At 37.6% G+C, this 18,879-nt stretch overlaps 1 protein-coding gene across 2 annotated transcripts in view; it reads left to right on the top strand.

Annotated features, from left to right (window-relative positions):
- The window catches only part of LOC124612951 (beta-mannosidase), a 420,275-nt gene that overhangs the window by 252,332 nt on the left and 149,064 nt on the right, over positions 1 to 18,879 (top strand). For both annotated transcript variants that reach the window (XM_047141471.1, XM_047141479.1), the window contains exon 2: positions 18,267 to 18,406. In XM_047141471.1, the coding sequence (XP_046997427.1) occupies positions 18,267 to 18,406 (140 nt within the window). The remainder of the gene's footprint in view (positions 1 to 18,266; positions 18,407 to 18,879) is intronic.

The following is an 18,879-nucleotide window of genomic DNA, read 5'->3' as shown; positions in this document are numbered from 1 at the left end:
TCTATCCCTATGTCTGTATTCTGTAGCGCTATGCTACATCCGTACAGTATCTTTGGTCGGCAGCATCAGAATTTTACCTTGACATCACACAACCTAGTAACGTAGTGTGGTAATTCTTGAACATACAATATCTTTGGTTAGAAATTAGTAGTGCTTACAGAACCTGCTATGATGTCATTGACATGACGCTACCATTTCTGTTAACAATTGCTAACACTCTAATGTCACAAACGGAAGATATGGAGTGATACCTCAGCAATGATACATAAATTGGGACCATGTTACTTGTGGTTGGCTGAGAGCATTACGATACTAATGCGACATTGATGCAACATCATGATGCAGTTGAACATGATTTTGATATCGACAAGTAACAGTTCACACTAATGGGGAGAAAAGTATAAAATTGCAGAAAACATGGAAAAATGATAGTAATTACGTATCTGTCTGGGTGTGGTGTTTGCTGGTGCCTCTAATGTCGAAATATTAATTTGTTACTAACAAACAGACTTCAAGTGATCTAATTTCTTATTAACAAATAGACACAACCTTCAAACTTTCCAGTGTTGCCCACTCAGGTGTCCCAGTGATGAAAGATGGAGTTGGGATATGGGCTTCAATAGCAGTGATAACTGAGTGGATCATGACCTCAACGAGATGTTGGGAACAGTGAGACAGATGTTGCATAATTTGATAAAATACGAGAAATGTGGAAAAATGAGAGTACTTACATATCTGCCTTGGTCTGGTCTCTTCTGGTGCATCAAATCACGTAATATTAAATTGGTATTAATGAGCAGAATTCAAGTGATGTCACTTAATGTAATCTGTTATTAACAAATAGACACAATCTAATACTCTTCCTATGCTGCTCATCTGAAAAATACTCGTAGATTTGACCTGTTGCCTCAGTCAGAATCGGATGAGCCTCATGTAGCTGAAGCTGAAGAAAGGGCACAACAAGCTTTCAAGGACTTGAAAAAGGTAGGGAAATTTGTAAAGAGAAAGGAAGTTCTGTTGTTAGATAGCTCCCATGGTAGAAGTGTTGGCCAACGACTGCAGGAAAGTCTAGGTCCAGGGTACCAGGTCACAAACTTTTTCAAGCTTAGTGCAGATCTGGGTCAGGTAACAGAGGATGTAGGTTCTTTATGCAAGGATTTCATAAAGGAGGATGCCGTGGTTATAGTGGTTGGTCCGGGAAATAGCATTGAGAGAGACTCTGAATATTCCATAGAGACTGACCTGGTGAAGATAGCATGAGCAACAAAGCATACGAGTGTGGGATTTGTGTCTGTGTTGAGACGCCATGGTCGGCCTCATTTGGACTCTTCTGTCGGGAGGGTGAACTTGGAGTTGGAGTGGCTGCTTGTGATGGATACAGGGTCCCATATTGGTTTGATTCCTGTGGATGCTATCGATAGGTGTGACTACACTAGGCATGACCTTCACCTCGATAGGAAAGGGAAGGGAAAACTGTCTGGGTTGATTGCAGAAAACTTAAGGGGGGACACTGCCACAAGTGGTAAAATACCAGTGGTCACGGGTGTCAGAAGGATGCCTTTTTTAGGATAGGGAAGTGAGAAAGAAAACGAGTTTTAAGAGAGATTGGCAGACACACTCAGTTTGAGAAAACAGATGAACGGGAGCCAGATTTTAGCATACAGCCTCCATTTAAACAATGTTTAACAGAAAGTAATAAGAAACTGCCAGTTCATCTTTGCTCAAGCAGTTATAATCCAATTAGTATGCAGTATCAGTTATCTTTATTACACCAGAACATTCTGGGACTCAGAAATAAAGTTGATGAACTACTTATTTGTATTGATGAAATGAATTCATCTAACCAAATTGACATAATCTGACTCTCTGAACATCAAGTGACCACTGGTATAGATATGTTAGACATTTCAGGATTTAAGCTAGCTTCCTACTTCTGCAGAGTAGATATGGATGGAGGAGGAGTTGCCACATTTATTAAAAACTACCATAAATTCAAGAACATTGACATTAGTAAATTCTGTTTAGAGCAGCATCTAGAAGCGTTTGCAACAGAAGTAGAGTTCCATAACAGATCCTATATAATAGTAACTATTTACCGAGCACCTGCAGGAAATTATAATCTATTCATAAATCATCTAGAAGCTCTTTTGGGTTATTTAACAGGAAGAAACAAAGAAATTTTGATTGCTGGTGACTTTAATACATGTTTTCTAATGCAATCTTCCAGTAAAAATTTATTGCAGTTAGTAATGTTGTCTTTCAATGTAACTCAGACTGTAAACTTTCCAACTAGGATCACTAAATCCTCAAGGACAGCCGATTGATAACATTTTTGTAGACAAATCAAAGGAACAAAACCATATCATAAAACCTGTAATAAATGGACTGCCAGATCATGACATGCAGCTCCTTGTTTTAGATGTAAATACTAAGCAGATTATCAAGAGTGCTAAATCTGAGTACAGGAGAGTAGCCAATCAACCAAAAATTGAGTGTTTTACAAAACTGCTCAAAAATATGAACTGGAAAGATGTTTATAGTGCTCGTGACATGAATGAAAAATATAACACATTCATGAACAATGTCAGTACCATGTTTGAAAACTGTTTTCCTCTAAAAATCACTCAAATTAAACAGAAGTCTATAATAAAACCATGGATTACACAAGGAATAAAGTTTTCCTGTAAGACATGAAGGAAAATGTATCTGTCGACCATGAACAGCTACAATGCTGATGATTAAGCTAAATACAAGGAATACTGTAAAATATTTAAAAAAGTAATTCAGACATCTAAACAAATGCACTACGAGAAGAAGATAGCAATGTCAGGGAACAAAATAAAAACAATATGGGATATAGTGAAAGAGGAGACTGGTAGAACCAGAAAGGAACAGGAGCAAATAGCATTAAGGGTAGATGACACATTAGTAACCGATGGGCATAGTGTGGCAAATGTATTTAACAAGTACTTTATATCTGTTACTGATAGAATGAGATTGTCAGGATCAGTAAATAATGCCCTTGAATATCTGAACCTAGCCTTTACAAATTGCTTCAGGTACATGAATATGTCACTCACTTCACCAAAAGAAATAACTTCCATAATAAAATCTTTAAAAACAAAGCATTCTAGAGGTTACAATGAAATATCAACAAAGTTAATTGTGGCATGTTCTTGTAAGTTTAGTACAATTCTAAGTTACTTGTGTAACCAGTCAATTATAACTGGGACATTTCCTGACTGGCTAAAATATGCAGATGTTAAACCTCTATTCAAGATAGGGAACAAAGAGATACCATCAAACTACAGACCGATTTCACTTTTGCCAGCATTCTCAAAAATTTTAGAAAAAGTAATGTACAGGCAGCTTCTCAACCATCTGACCACAAAAAACATGTTATCAAGAACACAGTTTGGATTTCTGAAGGGTTCTGATATCGAGAAGGCTATTTACACCTACAGTGAAAATGTACTTAATTCATTAAATAACAAATTACAAACAGCAAGTATTTTCTGGGATTTGTCAAAGGCATTTGATTGTGTGACCCACAACATCCTTTTAAATAATTTAGAATTCTATGGTGTCATGGGCAGTGCTGCAAAATGGTTCAAGTCATACCTCGCTAACAGGAAACAAAGGGTGTCAGTGCAATAGACTAGTGATTTAAGTCATGTGATGTCCCACAAGGATCCTTCTTAGGGCCATTGCTTCTTCTTGTGTACATTAATGATCTCTCATCAGTAACACTGCCAGAAGCAGAGTTCGTTTTTTTTTTTTGCAGATGACAAGTATTGCAATAAATAGTATGTCGAGTGAGGTTCTGGAACGATCTACTAATGATATTTTCATGGATATTAATAAATGGTTTAAAGCTAACTCACTGACATTAAACGTTGAAAAGACTCACTATATGCAGTTCAGAACCTGTAAGAGATTTCCACCCAGCATATGCATAAAGTTTGAAGAAGAGTTGATAGAAGAAGTTGACAGTCTTAAATTCCTGGGATTACAACTTGATAATAAATTCAGTTGGGAGGAGCACACCACAGAACTGCAGAAACGCCTTAACAAATCTGTATTTGCAATTCGAGTGTTAGCTGGCATAGGCGACATAAAAATAAAAAAGCTTGCATACTTTGCCTACTTTCATTCCATAATGTCATATGGTATAATATTTTGGGGTAACTCTTCAAGTCAAACAAAAGTTTTCAGAGTCCAAAAGCGTGTAATACGTATTATTTGTGGAGTAAACTCACGGACATCCTGCAGAAACCTCTTCAAAGAACTGGGTATACTAACTACTGCCTCTCAGTATATTTACTCCTTATTGAAATTTGTCCTAAATAATATATCTCTTTTTCCAACAAACAGTTCAGTTCATACATACAGTACCAGGAACAAAAATGATCTGCACAAAGACTTAAAAGCACTTACTTTAGTTCAAAAAGGGGTTCACTACTCAGAAACACTCATCTTCAATAATTTGCCAGAAAACATAAAAAAATTTAGTTACAAATAAAGATCAGTTTAAAAGGAGCCTGAAAGACTTACTAGTGGCCTACTCCATCTACTCCATTGACGAATTTTTTTTATAGAAACAAATGATATATTGTATATATTCAAACTATTAGAATTGTTATTTCAGCTTAAAAAAAATATTGACATGTTCCACATCCATGAGGATCTCCTCAGCACAGATCTATGAAACGAAAAACTAATCTAATCTAATCCTGCAGATAGGTTCCCTACCATTCAGGTGTCCAAGTAATGAAAGACGACGGTGTGGAAGGGGTGCTTGATCCTTATTGGTCCAGAAGGAAGGGGAGGGGAGGGGCGCTGAAGATGGGATTACCGCAATTTTTATTTCAGGTGACGCAATTGCCTTGGTGAGTCTGCTTGAGATAACATTGTTTACTCAGCAGGAATCGACTTTGGTAACCTACTGCCATGCACATGATTTAGAAGCTTCGAGAACATCGTTATCTGCTCATTCTTATTTCTTAATGGTTTCTACCGTGCATCTTAGTACCTGGCCAACATTGTAAAAATAAACAAACTGGCAGAATAATTATTGTAAAATCTGTTTCTCCGTTGTCAGATTTTAGGTTTTCCCGCCATTTGCGTTCTTTTCTGTTTGTACCGCCGTAATGTTCTCTCAGTTAATGGCTTTCCTGCTATTAAAAATTTCGTATAAATAACGTTCCTACATTTTGCACTTATGGACCACTACCACAAGTTTTAACATGATTTTTCTTGTGGGGAAAATACAACTTATGCCTGCTCACAAACAACACATACAATAATGTACAACATAAAACTGTACAGTCTGTTTCAGAATCTAAATGTTTTTGGGTTCTATGAGAAATATAGGTACATTTGTAGGGTTACTATCAGAAAGTCTCCGAATATTTCGTCTCCTTACTGTTCTCAAGCTGCAATAAATCATCAAAAACAACATTTGCGTTTGTTTTTCCTCCTAAAGGCAAGGCGTGTAATGTTCGAAACAGTATGCCAGAAACAATGGGAAACCTCACCTGTAAACAGTGGTAAGGAAAAAAATGTTTGTTTTGGGAAAATGCGCAGTAAAACTGCAAAAAAAAAAAAAAAAAAAAAATCTCATAAGGTTGGTATACCACAAAGGTCTAGGACGTCTCCAGATACATCTTCGCTGGTCATAGAGGCTCAGTTCGAAGCGGGACTCGTCACTGAAGTCAGTTCTACTCCAGTCACTGAGATTTCAGGCCCAAGACGTGTCTGGAGACGTCGTGGACAGCGGTGACCTGACTATCGCCTGCCATACGGCCTGACAACTAAGGGAGTGGTTTGGGTGCCATTTCATGTTATAGTGGGACCCCTTTGGCTGTCATCTGAGGCACCTTTACAGCACAGCTGCACGTCGACAATATTCTGTGCTCCGTTTTATTGCATTTCGTGGCAAGCCGTCCTGGACCTACATTCCAGCACACTGTGAGAGTTTCTACCGCTCGTCTTCGTGCTTACCAAGCTTCTACTTTGGCAAATCTCTCCCACTTGAGAACTTCGGAGTGTTATTGGCAGGGCCATCCAACCAGCTCAGGATTTTGACCATCTAAGGCACGAGTTGGACAGAATTTAGCACGATGTCCCTCAGGAGGACATCCAACAACTCTGTCAAGCCGATTTCTGCCCCATTCAGATAATTGCTGCATGGTGCATCATTTTCTTTTTTGTGTGTGTGTGTCTTGGAGTGTATCCAGATCTCTGGACAATATGACCTCTTGTTACAACAGATGACCACAGACTCTTTTCTACTGAAACAAATTTCTCTCACAGTATCAAAGCACACAAAAGACCTGTTCACTGATAGCCCAAATAGTACAGTAGCCAATTAGCTACATGTTTTGATTACATAACCCAGTCATTGGTCATGGGCGTTCACAGAAGTTTTTCCAGGGACAGGGACCAAGACTCTAACATTACTGTTTTTGATATAAATGATTTTATCAGTTTTGAGACTAAATTTTATATTTTCTGTTAACGGTGCTGGAGAGCTTCACTGTATTTATAGGATGGCAACACAAAACCACCAAAAGGTGCTGTAATATATATACAGACAAATAGTTTCAGACAAGCGACCTCCGTCATGTCACAGATACCATTACATCAGGTTCAAGGAAGATTAAAAAAAAAGGTTCAAATGGCTCTAAGCACTATGGGACATAACATCTGAGGTTGCATGGGGGCTTAATTAAATGAATGCAAATACTTTTTAATTTTTAGTAGTAGCTGTTTGTCCGGCTACGAAGTCTCGTAAACAGTTGGCCCTGACTAGTATTATTACGCAATCTGACTGCATAGAACAACAACAAGGAATGAAAGGAAATTTCCGTTAACACAATTAATTAATTAAGTCCCCAGCAACTATAAAACCTACGAAAGCAAAGCACAAGTGTAACTGTTCTGTGTGTGGAAGTGTGATTCAACGTACACGTGTGGCACGGTTCTTCCTCAATAAGACAAGATATTTTAAATACCATTTATACTGAAGTAATTAAAAAAAAAAACAGAAATACTATAATTGCACATCGAAACCAGAAATACAGTCTAATACAAGAACACGAGCCAAATGCTTTGTTGACTGAACCTGTGACCAAGGGGCATTATTGTTTAACACATTTGAAATAAAAAAAATAAGAAAATTTTCTTTTACCTTTATATATCTTAACGAAAAGTACTCTGATCATTACAATAGCTCCACTCGAACAGCATCTGGTGTCTAGCCTATCAAAACATCTGCACACAACATGGCCTCAAATATTACAGGTATCAACATCCTCTCTCCAAAGCACTAACTACCACCACATCTCAACAACGACTGACTACTGCTACTTGTCAACAAGCACTGCCAGTGGAGGCGGCGGAATAATACTCTCTGGCGCGATCTCTGGCGCTGTGGCTCAGTGTAGCCACCTTTCATATGTCCCTCCTCCACGGGCTCGAATTTGATGGTATTTTTGCCAGCATTGGTGGTGAAAATACCACCAAATTCGTCCAAAAAAATACAGACAAAAGTAAAAGATAATATTAATAAGTAAATATCACGTAATTAGATAAATTTTGGCTTTGCACTGACCTTTCAATAACCTAATATATAAAATACAGTAAGGAATACAAATTCTTTCATACATGTGACTTTACATAATAGTTTACACGAGTATCATGTAGTTAAACAATCCAATCAATAGCGTCAGCAATGACGAATATATGCAGGTAAGAGTCTCATAACATTTCACAAACAGTAGTACACAAAAAATCAGTTTATACAAACATTCACATAAAATGCTTTCACTGGTTCAATAAACAAGTTGATTACAGATCCAGCAGTAGCACCCAGCAATGGTCAACAGGTGCAAACACCAACACGTGACATCTTTTCAGTAGAAGCAGTTCCATCAATGGCACCCAGCAATGTTGAGCAGGTGCAGACACCAACAAGTGACATCATTTCAGTAGAAGCAGTTCCATCAGTGGCACCCAGCAATGTTGAACAGGTGCAGACAGCAACAAGTGACATCATTTCAATAGAAGCAGTTCCATCAGTGGCACCCAGCAATGTTGAACAGGTGCAGACAGCAGTCCATAATATTCACTATCACTAATCACACTGTTCATCAGAGTTTATCAGCAGAAATTAAACATGTCCTAGTGGCACCAATCATGTAGAAAAAGTGCAAGTAACAGTCCATAATATTCACTATCACTAATCACACAGTTCATCAGCAGAAATTAAACATTTCTAAGTGGCACACATCAATGTTGAACAAGTGCAGGTATGAACAACAGTTTGAATGCACACACAATTGCTTTTACAAAATTATTATCAATGCTCTTACACTAAACATACAAATTATAATAAACACACAAATGATTTCAGATAATTGTCATATTAAATATTACAAATACACAAATATCAGTAAACCTATAATATTTATAGTGTCAGTGCAAGCCACAACAAACAAGTAAAATAATATTTAGGAGATAGGTCGGTACCAATTATTTGGGATTAGGAAAGGAAAACACATAAAACACACTCACTCATCTTTCATCCACATTAAGTGCTACTGTGTAGTTGAATAGTGTTAACTGTGTAAATGCAATTCTGTCAAAGATTTGATGTTCGACATGTGTATCAAGTAGTAGTGGCAGCAATGTATAACAGTCAACAATAGTTAGTCAACGTCATAGTCATCATGTCAAGACCAATGTTTGCCAAGCCAAATCAAATGTACAGTTGCTGAACAACTGTCAGTGTGCCAAGATATGCAAATACTTCCTCTCTCCAAAAAAAAGTATATACTGCTTAATGATTTAACAAAGTGTGTATGTAGACAATCTTCCTTCTACTTGAGTGTTCTAGTCTGCCATCTTCATCCTCCTTGTTCCATATAAACAAAAAAAAAAAAAAAAATATGCTCCTCACTTACTTTACCTCTTATCCACCAAAACTCCAATAATCATCAGCATCGCATAATCTCAATACTTCAATAATACCTCTTATGTCGATACATATAAACCTTATCATCAATATCATTTACCTTACCTCTTGCCCAACAAAACTCCAATAATCATCAACTTCACATAATGTCAATACCTCAATAATACCTCTTCAATACGTCGATACATATAAACCTTAGCACCAATATCATTTTACTTCCATAAGAACTCTTTCCTCTAGTCAGTCTCCTCGAACAAGTACAGATAAAATCCTAATGCAAACTTCATCATCCCATACAATCCGAAGACACAATGTCCACACACAACCTCCGTGTAATCCATCTGACCCAAATCTTCTACTCATTATGAATTATAAAATACATTTTGGTTACCTTGTCCATCATTAAATAAAAGAAATGCATACATGACCTCTAACAGCCTTTAGTTTGAATAACTTTCAGTAATTAAGCACGAGTACAAAGTGTGAATAATCGTGATATTTCACAGTGTGTACACCACTTGAAGAATCATGGCAAAACAGAAGCAAACATGTGGAGTATTTCTTGTGTCAAGTGTCACTTGCTATTTCAATTGCTCACGAAGAATGCAGTGTAATGACTGTCAATGGTCTAAACCTAGTGTTGGTATGTCATGTCGTTAGCTTCCTTCCTATTACATTTATACAGCTTCTATAAAACCTCCAGCTCATGTGACTTCAATGAAGTTTCTTGTACCAACGTCGTTCGTAGAATTATAGCAGTTCATTTTCTTATCTTAAAAATATAAGGCACTGAGCGTAAGCAAAACATGCAATAGTAAGTAAATATACCAGTACAGAACAGAATGTCAACAAGTGGACGCAGCACAATTCCTACAACGAGGCTCTGCCAAGCAAACAATCTATAATTAATACCATAGTGTGACCTAAACTCCATGTTCGTACACAGTATATCAGCATTTATATACACCAAATTAAAGAGTAGTTACGACAGCAATACAGAAATGTGTAAATATGCAATCCATACGCAAAGCAGCAAATATATATCTTACATAATAAACAGGTTAACTAGCATCATATCAGCATAAGCAAATAAATGTTCATATGTAATCTTAATAAGTAAACATGAAGGCGCAAGCAGATAAATCACAAAGTGTAACTTACATATAACCATATCAGCACAATTAATCAGGTGACAGTTATAATTTAAATAAATAAGCACAGCAGGCACATAATAAAAAAAATGTGACATCAGTGAAAAAGCAGTGCAGCCAAGCGATGCATAATATACACAAGTAACAACCCTGTTCATTAATCAATCATTGTCAAAATCAGTTCATGTACGCAAGCACGTCGCTTCACAAGTAAATTCATAGAACATGAAATTTAGCACAAAGTATGGGTCACGTAATCGGGAGCAGCAAATTACGTCTAAAGTACGTACCTAAGTGGAAATATGTTACCTGAAAAATAAACTCAATTAACAGTTACCTTTTTAGTTTATTAGTTTCTTCTTCGAAATTACATTCTTCCTGAAATTTTCTCGATAGCAAGTCGTCTTAACGTCGGACACACACAGAATTTACCTGAAGGTCTTAAATATTTTATACAACCGTATCCTGAAAAATACTGAACGTTAATAACATAATTTATCAAGTCACTATAGCTTTATACTGAATTTAATCAGAGAAATTAGACTGTGTATTTGTTTACGGCTGTCAGTGCATTCGCACTGAGCGCTCGATCAGCTGTAGGTACGCGTGACGTAGGAAGCAATTGTTTGCGGTCAACGACTGCCTTGTGCGGCGCGCAGACTTGACTGTTGCTTTGAGTATGTGCCGCCGCCGGAACACGGCGCGCTATCCTTGTATTCTCTGCATGTTTACGTATAACTGTTGATGTCTCAAAAGTATGTCATTCCACAAAAATTTTAACGTTTGATATATGATGTATTTCTTTAGAGCGCCGAGATTTAAGAGTTTCTACTTCGACAGTGTTATCATGAATAATTTTGCGAACTCTATATGGACCATTATAAAGCAAAAACAATTTGCGACACAAGCCTTTTCCTTTGTGAGACAAACGGTGAGACTTAATTAACACCTTTTGACCAACTGACAAGGTTTTTAAACGACCAGGACGTTTAGCTGATTTCTCTCTTCTAGCAGCCGCAGACGCAATATTTTGCAGAGCCAGGTTGACAACTTCAGAATGCCGCAGTTTCCGTGAAGGCGGAAAAGGAACGATTTCAGAAATGCGATTTGTCGGTGCTTTATTTTTTAATATCAATGTAGGCGGTAAAGAAGTTGAATCATTAGGGAGTTCATTCAGAATGTTTTGAAAAATATGAAGATATTCATCCCACGTTCTGTGATTCTGATGACAATAAAGTCGACACAATTTATTGATTTCCTTCATCCATCTTTCTGAAGCGTTAGATTGAGGGTGAAAAAGTGAAATGAAAATTGGTTCAATCTTACGACGCCGTAGAGTACGAAGCCAAATTTTAGAGCGAAACTGTGATCCATTATCTGATATAACCTTATCAACATGACCCACTTCTTTAAGAAAATGTTTGATGAAAGCGTTAGATACTGAACGAGCTGTTGCTTTGCGTAAAGGTGTAAAACACACATATTTTAATGTCAATTCCACTGCTACTAAAATGTACGCAAAACCGTTAGTAGACCGAACCACTGGGCCGAACAAATCGACTGCAGCCATCTCCTTTAATTTCGCTGGAATGATAGGAAACAACGGTGCTCTGTGAGAAACAGTTGGCGGCTTAGCCTTTTGACATAATTTGCATTTGGCAAGAACAGATCGAATACGTTTTTCCATATTACTGAAGTAGCAATTTTCTCGTAATTTATGAAAGCATTTTCTGGGACCAAAGTGTGTATAACTGAAATGTGTGTACCAAATCAATTTATTAACCCACTCATCAGGAATACAAACTAACCAAACAGAGTTGTCGAACGATTTTCGTTTAAAAAGAATATCATTGCGAACTAAATAATACTGTCTAATCGCTACGCTTTCCTTTCTCCTCCACTTCTCCTTAATGTCCTTCCAGATTGGATCCTTGTTTTGCTCCTTAGCGATGTCCTGGACCGAAGACGAAATAAAATTCTCAAACGCAACACCTTGAATATACATCAAACAATAATTGTTTTCTTTGCAGTCCTCCTCAGCACTTTGTTTCAAACCCATAGGTGCACGTGGTAAAGCATCAGCAACAATATCTGAAGAACCCTGTATGTAAACAATACTAAAGTCAAATTCCTGTAGATACATCGCCCATCGTGACAATCTTCCATGTGTTAATTTTGTTGACATAAGAAATTCCAGAGCTCGATGATTGGTGTAAACCTTAGTATGTCTGCCATACAAAAATATGCGAAATTTTGTGAAAGCGCAAACAACAGCCAAAGCTTCAAGTTCCGTAATCGAATAATTCTTTTCTGATTTAGAGAGAACACGACTTCCAAATGCAATAGTCTTCTGTACTACAACGCCGTTTTCTTCTATCTCTTGAAATAAATGTGCACCTAGGCCTTTGTATGATGAGTCCGTCGCCAAACAAAAATCATTAGATAAATCCGGATGTGAAAGAAGTGGAGCAGCAACTAAAGCATCACGAAATTGTTCAAGTTCTGATTGAGCTTCCTCATCGCAACACCAATTAGAATTCTTTCCAGATAGTTCACATAAACGAGGTGTGGCCAAATCGTCCAATCTAACAAAGCGTCTAAGAAAATTACAGACACCAAGGAAACTACGAACATCACGTTTTGTGGTAGGAACAGCATAATTACGAATAGCGTCTAGTTTCTCTGGATCAGGAAGAATACCTTCTGTAGAAATAATGTGACCGAGAAATTTCACCTGAGAACGACCAAATTCAGATTTTTCCAAGTTCACTGTAATGCCAACTCTTGCAAAGATACGTAATAATGAATCCAAAATTTTGTTGTGCTCACTCCAAGAATGTTTAGCAATAAGAATATCGTCAACATACGAAGTAATATTGTCACGAAGATAAACAGGTAAAATTTCGTTTAAACTACGAATGAATGCTGCTGAAGATACAGAAGTCCAAACGGTAATTTCCGAAACTGGTAACAGTTACCAAAGGCTAAAAAGGCAGTGTATTTTCTACAATCAGGGTGGAGTTCTATTTGCCAAAAACTTGCGCGCATATCAATCGTGGATAAAACTTTAATTCCATGGAAATGTTGAAGAAGTTCATCTAAATTTTGTGGACGGTCAGTTTCAGGAATGATGATATTATTTATCTGTCTGGAATCCAGAACGAAACGAATTGACCCATCCTTTTTAAGAACGACGTGTAATGGGCTGGTATAAGGACTGCCTGCTGGCTCAATAATGCCTTGATCTAACATGTATTGAAGTTCACTCTTAACCTTGACTCTGTACGCCAAAGGAATAGCGTACGTTTTCCCCTGAAATGGTGTGTGTTCTTTTACTTTAAACAAATATTGTAAGCCTTGTATAGCTCCTGTGTGATGACTAAATACTGTAGCCTGTGAAGTCAAAATTTGGTGCAGTTCTTCTCTTGCAACGTCATCTGGCACTTCAGCTTTCTTAACCTTTTCATTAATTAATTCTTCGCTATTAATTATATCATCCATCGCGTCTCTGTATCTATTGTCGTTGTCATGAATGAACACATTGTCGTCATAATGCTCAGCGAAAACATCAGAAGTAAGAAACCTTAAACATTTTGTGTCTGATTCAGATCTTGTTAAACACTCGAAAAATTTCAAACATTTCGGCATTCCGGCAACAGTCAAATTCACACTTCCTTCTTTAAAGTTCAAAATTGCCTTATGTGTGTTAAGAAACTCCATACCTAATATAATTTCTGTACTGAGTAATGGAACAATAATAAAATTAGTAGAAAATTCGTATCCTTGACAAATGAAATTTAGGTTGGTCTGTTGTTTGACTTCCACACTTTTTCCAGAAATAGCGCCTCGAATTGTAGTTTTAGAAACAGGTAACACAGGACAAGCAATAGTTCTTACACATATACGAAAAACTGATTCACTAATGACATTCAATGGGCTCCCAGAATCTAAAACTGCAGTGAACTTATTCTTACCCACACATACTTCAATAACAGGATGTAAAAATGCGTCTACATTATTTTCCTTTTCGTCTAGCAAATGTCTCTCATGTCTTCCAGGCGTACGTAGTGTAAAGTCGTAGTGTCATTACTTTCTGAACAGCCTATACTGCTGCCAGAAGCCGAAGCTACAAGTCATTGTCGATTGCTTGCGTCACGTCTTTGATTATTCGCGTCATTTCGCGGATCAATTTCTACGATTTGCACTTGTCTCTCTGAAGTTCTGTCACGTGGAGGATGCCAATTAGGCCCCTCCTGTCTGTTTGATGCAAATTCTTGGTTGTGTCTGTTATTAAAATTTCTATTTTCCTGTCTATCTGCTTGACTGCTTCTTGTGTAATTTCGACTGTCACTTCTGAAATTATTGTTGTATCTACTGCCCTGGTTATTTCTGTAGTAAGAATTTCTATTACTGTATGAATAATTTCTGTCTTGATGATACCAATTACTGTTTCCGTATGATTGATCATTCCGGTAGGAATTTCCGTTATTATAACTGTCTGTGTAATTTCTGTTAGAACGTCTGTTATTGTCATAAGGCTGATATCTATTGTCCTGTCTGTTTCGTCTGTCATTCTCAAAATTACCGCTATAACGTCCGTTCCGATCACTATCCCTTTTCTCTGAAAATCTATTGTAATTACCGTTACTGAAAAAAATTACAAGAAGTCCCGTCGTCGTTGTCATACTCAAGTTCTTGTAGCAAAGTCTTAAAAGTCTCAATGTCGTCTTTACATCTTCCAGCTAAAGCAATTTGTCTTATGGATTGTGGCAGCTTAGTTAAACAAATGCGAATTAATTCAGTCGGGCTATAAGGGTTGGACAGGAATTGATTCTTTCGAATCATGTGTTCAAAGTATTCTGCCGGCGTGCGGAACTCAGACTGTTTAAAATTACGCTGCATAATAAGACTATGTTTGACTCTGCCTTGCGTCTTTTCTGACCAATATGCCGATAGAAATGCATGATCAAAATCATTTAGATTATTACAATCTCTAATAAGTGCGCGCATCCGCGTCGCCGGTTCGTTTTCTAAATATCCACACATAAATTCCAGCTTGTGACTTAGTGGCCAATTTGGTGGAAGTGCGTACATAAATTGATCTAACCATGAACATGGATGTATGTCGTTCTTAGAATTGCGAAAGATCTTAAATTTCCGAACAGTTAAGAAGTGTTTATAGTCAAAGTTTTCTCCTCGTGGCGACAAAGACCTACCGCGACTGTTCCAGTCCGAATGTCGATTATTGTCGAGTTCATGCGCCTGGCGCTCTCTTGTTGCATCCCGTAAATGAAACAAATTATTATCTTCAAAGCCCTCTGCTATCTGTGATTCTAAATTTCTTCTGCTGTCTTTTCCTACGATTTCGCCTTCAATTTGTTTGACTTGCTTTTGTAATGCCTCAAATTCCCTTTTAACGCGTTCATTAAATTTTCCCTGATTTTCAACATGCTTATTTATGTTCTGGTACTCTTCGGTTTCTGCAAATGGTAATGGAACTGTATCATCCGAATCTCTGTCCCCATTTAAACTAAGACTTGTCAATTTATCTGAAATCTCCTCAACTCTTTCCGATAAGTCACCTATTTTTTCTTTCTGTTTATTTACGTCTTCCGTAAGTGTCGCGACTCGGGTTTCAGTATTGACACATTTGGTAGTTAACTGTTCATATTGTTGTGTTAGATTATTTAATCTGTCATTTGGTACGGATTCCTCGATTCTCTCAAATATTTCTTCCTTATCGTGTGCACATTGTAAATTTAACTCTGAAAATTTTTGTACTATCACACGATGTCTTTCTTCCTGTTCTCTATCCTGTTCCTTTTGTGTAATCTCTACTGCAATTAATCTTTTATTGTGAGAATTCAAAATCGGTTGTACTTCTTCTCTAATTTCTTTCTTTAATTCATCTTTCATGTTTTTGAAACATGTCCCTAATCATGAGTCTAACCGTGTTTCCATTGTTCCCATATCAGTTTCTAACCGTGTTGCCAAAGTTCCCATCTGTGTTTTTAATTCAGATCTTAACTGTGTTTCCATTGTTCCCATCTCAGTTCTAATTGTTCCTATTTGTGATCCCAGTGAGTCTAACCGTGTTTCCATTGTTCCCATACCAGTTCTAATTGTTCCTATTTGTGAGTCTAACCGTGTTTTTAATTCAGATCCCAAATTTAATATCACACCTATCAACTGCTCCATATTAACTGGTTCAATATTCTTTTCGCGCCTAACATTTCCCGCAAAACCTGTGACCAAGGGGCATTATTGTTTAACACATTTGAAATAAAAAAAATAAGAAAATTTTCTTTTACCTTTATATATCTTGACGAAAAGTACTCTGATCATTACAATAGCTCCACTCGAACAGCATCTGGTGTCTAGCCTATCAAAACATCTGCACACAACATGGCCTCAAATATTACAGGTATCAACATCCTCTCTCCAAAGCACTAACTACCACCACATCTCAACAACGACTGACTACTGCTACTTGTCAACAAGCACTGCCAGTGGAGGCGGCGGAATAATACTCTGGCGCGATCTCTGGCGCTGTGGCTCAGTGTAGCCACCTTTCAAGGTCATCAGTCCCCTAAAATTAGAACTACTTAAACCTAACTAACCTAAGGACATCACACACATCCATGCTTGAGGCGTTTCTTCTAAACAACCACACAGATCTTGAATGCCTCAATACTTCACTCTGCCAAGACTATGAATTTCTCAAGTGAAGTCCTGGATCATCTCTCTCTGGTATAATCCATCACATCAGGACACGGGTTGTCAATTACATACCATTATGCCATCAGAGTTCCCTAAATCAACACTTCTTGTGGTCTGAAGTCATACACGATCGTTTGCCACACTGTGACACCAGGAGCAACACAACCACACCGCTTCAAAATAATGGATGAATGGGACCTGCCCAGAGGTTGCAGACACTCTCAATGTCATCCAGAGTAGTGCAGAAATGCGATTCATTACCAAACATAGTGCGTTGCTATTCATCTTCAGTTCATGCTTTCTGGTCATGGCAACACTCCAAAAGCAGCCATTTATGTTGTAATGTTAATGGCAGCCTATGCATAGGAGAGTAATTCACTAGTCTGGCAGCTGAGCAGTTCTAAGCGCTTCAGTCCAGAACTGCGCTGCTGCTATGGTCGCAGGTTCAAATCTTTTAAATCTTCCACAAGCTATCACTGTCTTCCCTGAGGAAGGAGCTATAGTTCTGAAAGCTAGGAAGCATATCATTCTTGAATGAGATTTTTCACTCTGCAGCGGAGTGTGTGCTGATATGAAACTTCCTGGCAGATTAAAACTGTGCGCCGGACCGAGACTCAAACTCGGGACCTTTGCCTTTCGTGGGCAAGTGCTCTACCGACTGACCTACCCAAGCACAACTCACGCCCCAAACATGACTCCTGTGAGGATGGGGCTTGGTGCTTTGGTAGCTCAGTCGGCAGAGCACTTGCCCGCGAAAGGCAAAGGTCCCGAGTTCGAGTCTCGGTCTGGCACACAGTTTTAATCTGCCAGGAAGTTTCATATCAGTGCACACTCTGCTGCAGAGTGAAAATCTCATTCTGGAAACATCCCCCAGGCTGTGGCTAAGCCATGTCTCCGCAATATCCTTTCTTTCAGGAGTGCTAGGTCTGCGAAGTTTGCAGGAGAGCTTCTGTAAAGTTTGGATGGTAGGAGATGAGGTACTGGCAGAAGTAAAGCTGTGAGGACGGGGCATGAGTTGTGCTTGGGTAGCTCAGTCAGTAGAGCACTTGCCTGCGAAAGGCAAAGGTCTTGAGTTTGAGTCTCGGTCTGGCACACAGTTTTAATCTGCCAGGAAGTTTCATATCATTCTTACTTTTATGTGTGTCTGTCAGTAGTTTTACATATTTGGCCAGTAATGTTGTCTTTTATTGTAATAATTTACTTTATTTGTGCAATATATTAAAGAATATATTCATAAGAGAGACTGGTGACAATTCCTTAACTTTGATCAGTCAAGTCAGATTTATATTGTTAAGAGTAAATGAAAATTTTGTAAACAATTAAATTATGTAAACAATTAAAATATGTGGAGTATTGAAAGTGTGTTGTTCTTATTCTAAAAACAATAGAATTATAACATAAATTTATTTCATCCTCAGATCAAAGATAATGAGGCTACTGGAACTGGAAGTCTTAACTGTTACAATTCTCCTGTCAAGTGCAACAGCTTACATTCAGCACATGTCATTAAACAGTAAACAACTAGATGGTACATGGACAGTTAGAAACCAGAACAACAGTAAGTTTTTATAGTTTATAAATATATTTTACTTTTTGATGTATGTTTGGTGTTCATAGTGACCGACTTTTGATAATAACTATCATTATTTGTCTGCATTTTTTGCAATGTGTCAGAAGTAAATAAAAAGTGACATACAATTAATCTTCTTTATTTATAAACCATTCAAGATAGTCACAGTCAAAACAGTCATAATCAAAAGATGATAATGGGAATGGACATTTTGAAACATACGGCCTCTTTTTCAAAATTTAGAGAAATGGATGCAAGGAAAAAAATATGAGAGCCCATCTTGGGATAGACAACAAGACAATATAAAAGAAAAAGAAAATGCACACACACACACACACACACACACACACCATTTCCATTTAACATTTCTTGCAGAGATACTGCAGCACATGTAAAACCTATTGCCAAGTCACTTTGGATGTTTTCATTTGCAATTCAGTGCAGTATATTGTGTGATGTTG

This window comes from Schistocerca americana, chromosome 1 (genome assembly GCF_021461395.2).
Source record: "Schistocerca americana isolate TAMUIC-IGC-003095 chromosome 1, iqSchAmer2.1, whole genome shotgun sequence".
Taxonomy (NCBI): Eukaryota; Metazoa; Arthropoda; class Insecta; order Orthoptera; family Acrididae; genus Schistocerca; species Schistocerca americana.
Note: the sequence above shows the minus strand (reverse complement) of the source record. Positions and strands in the feature narration are given on the sequence as shown.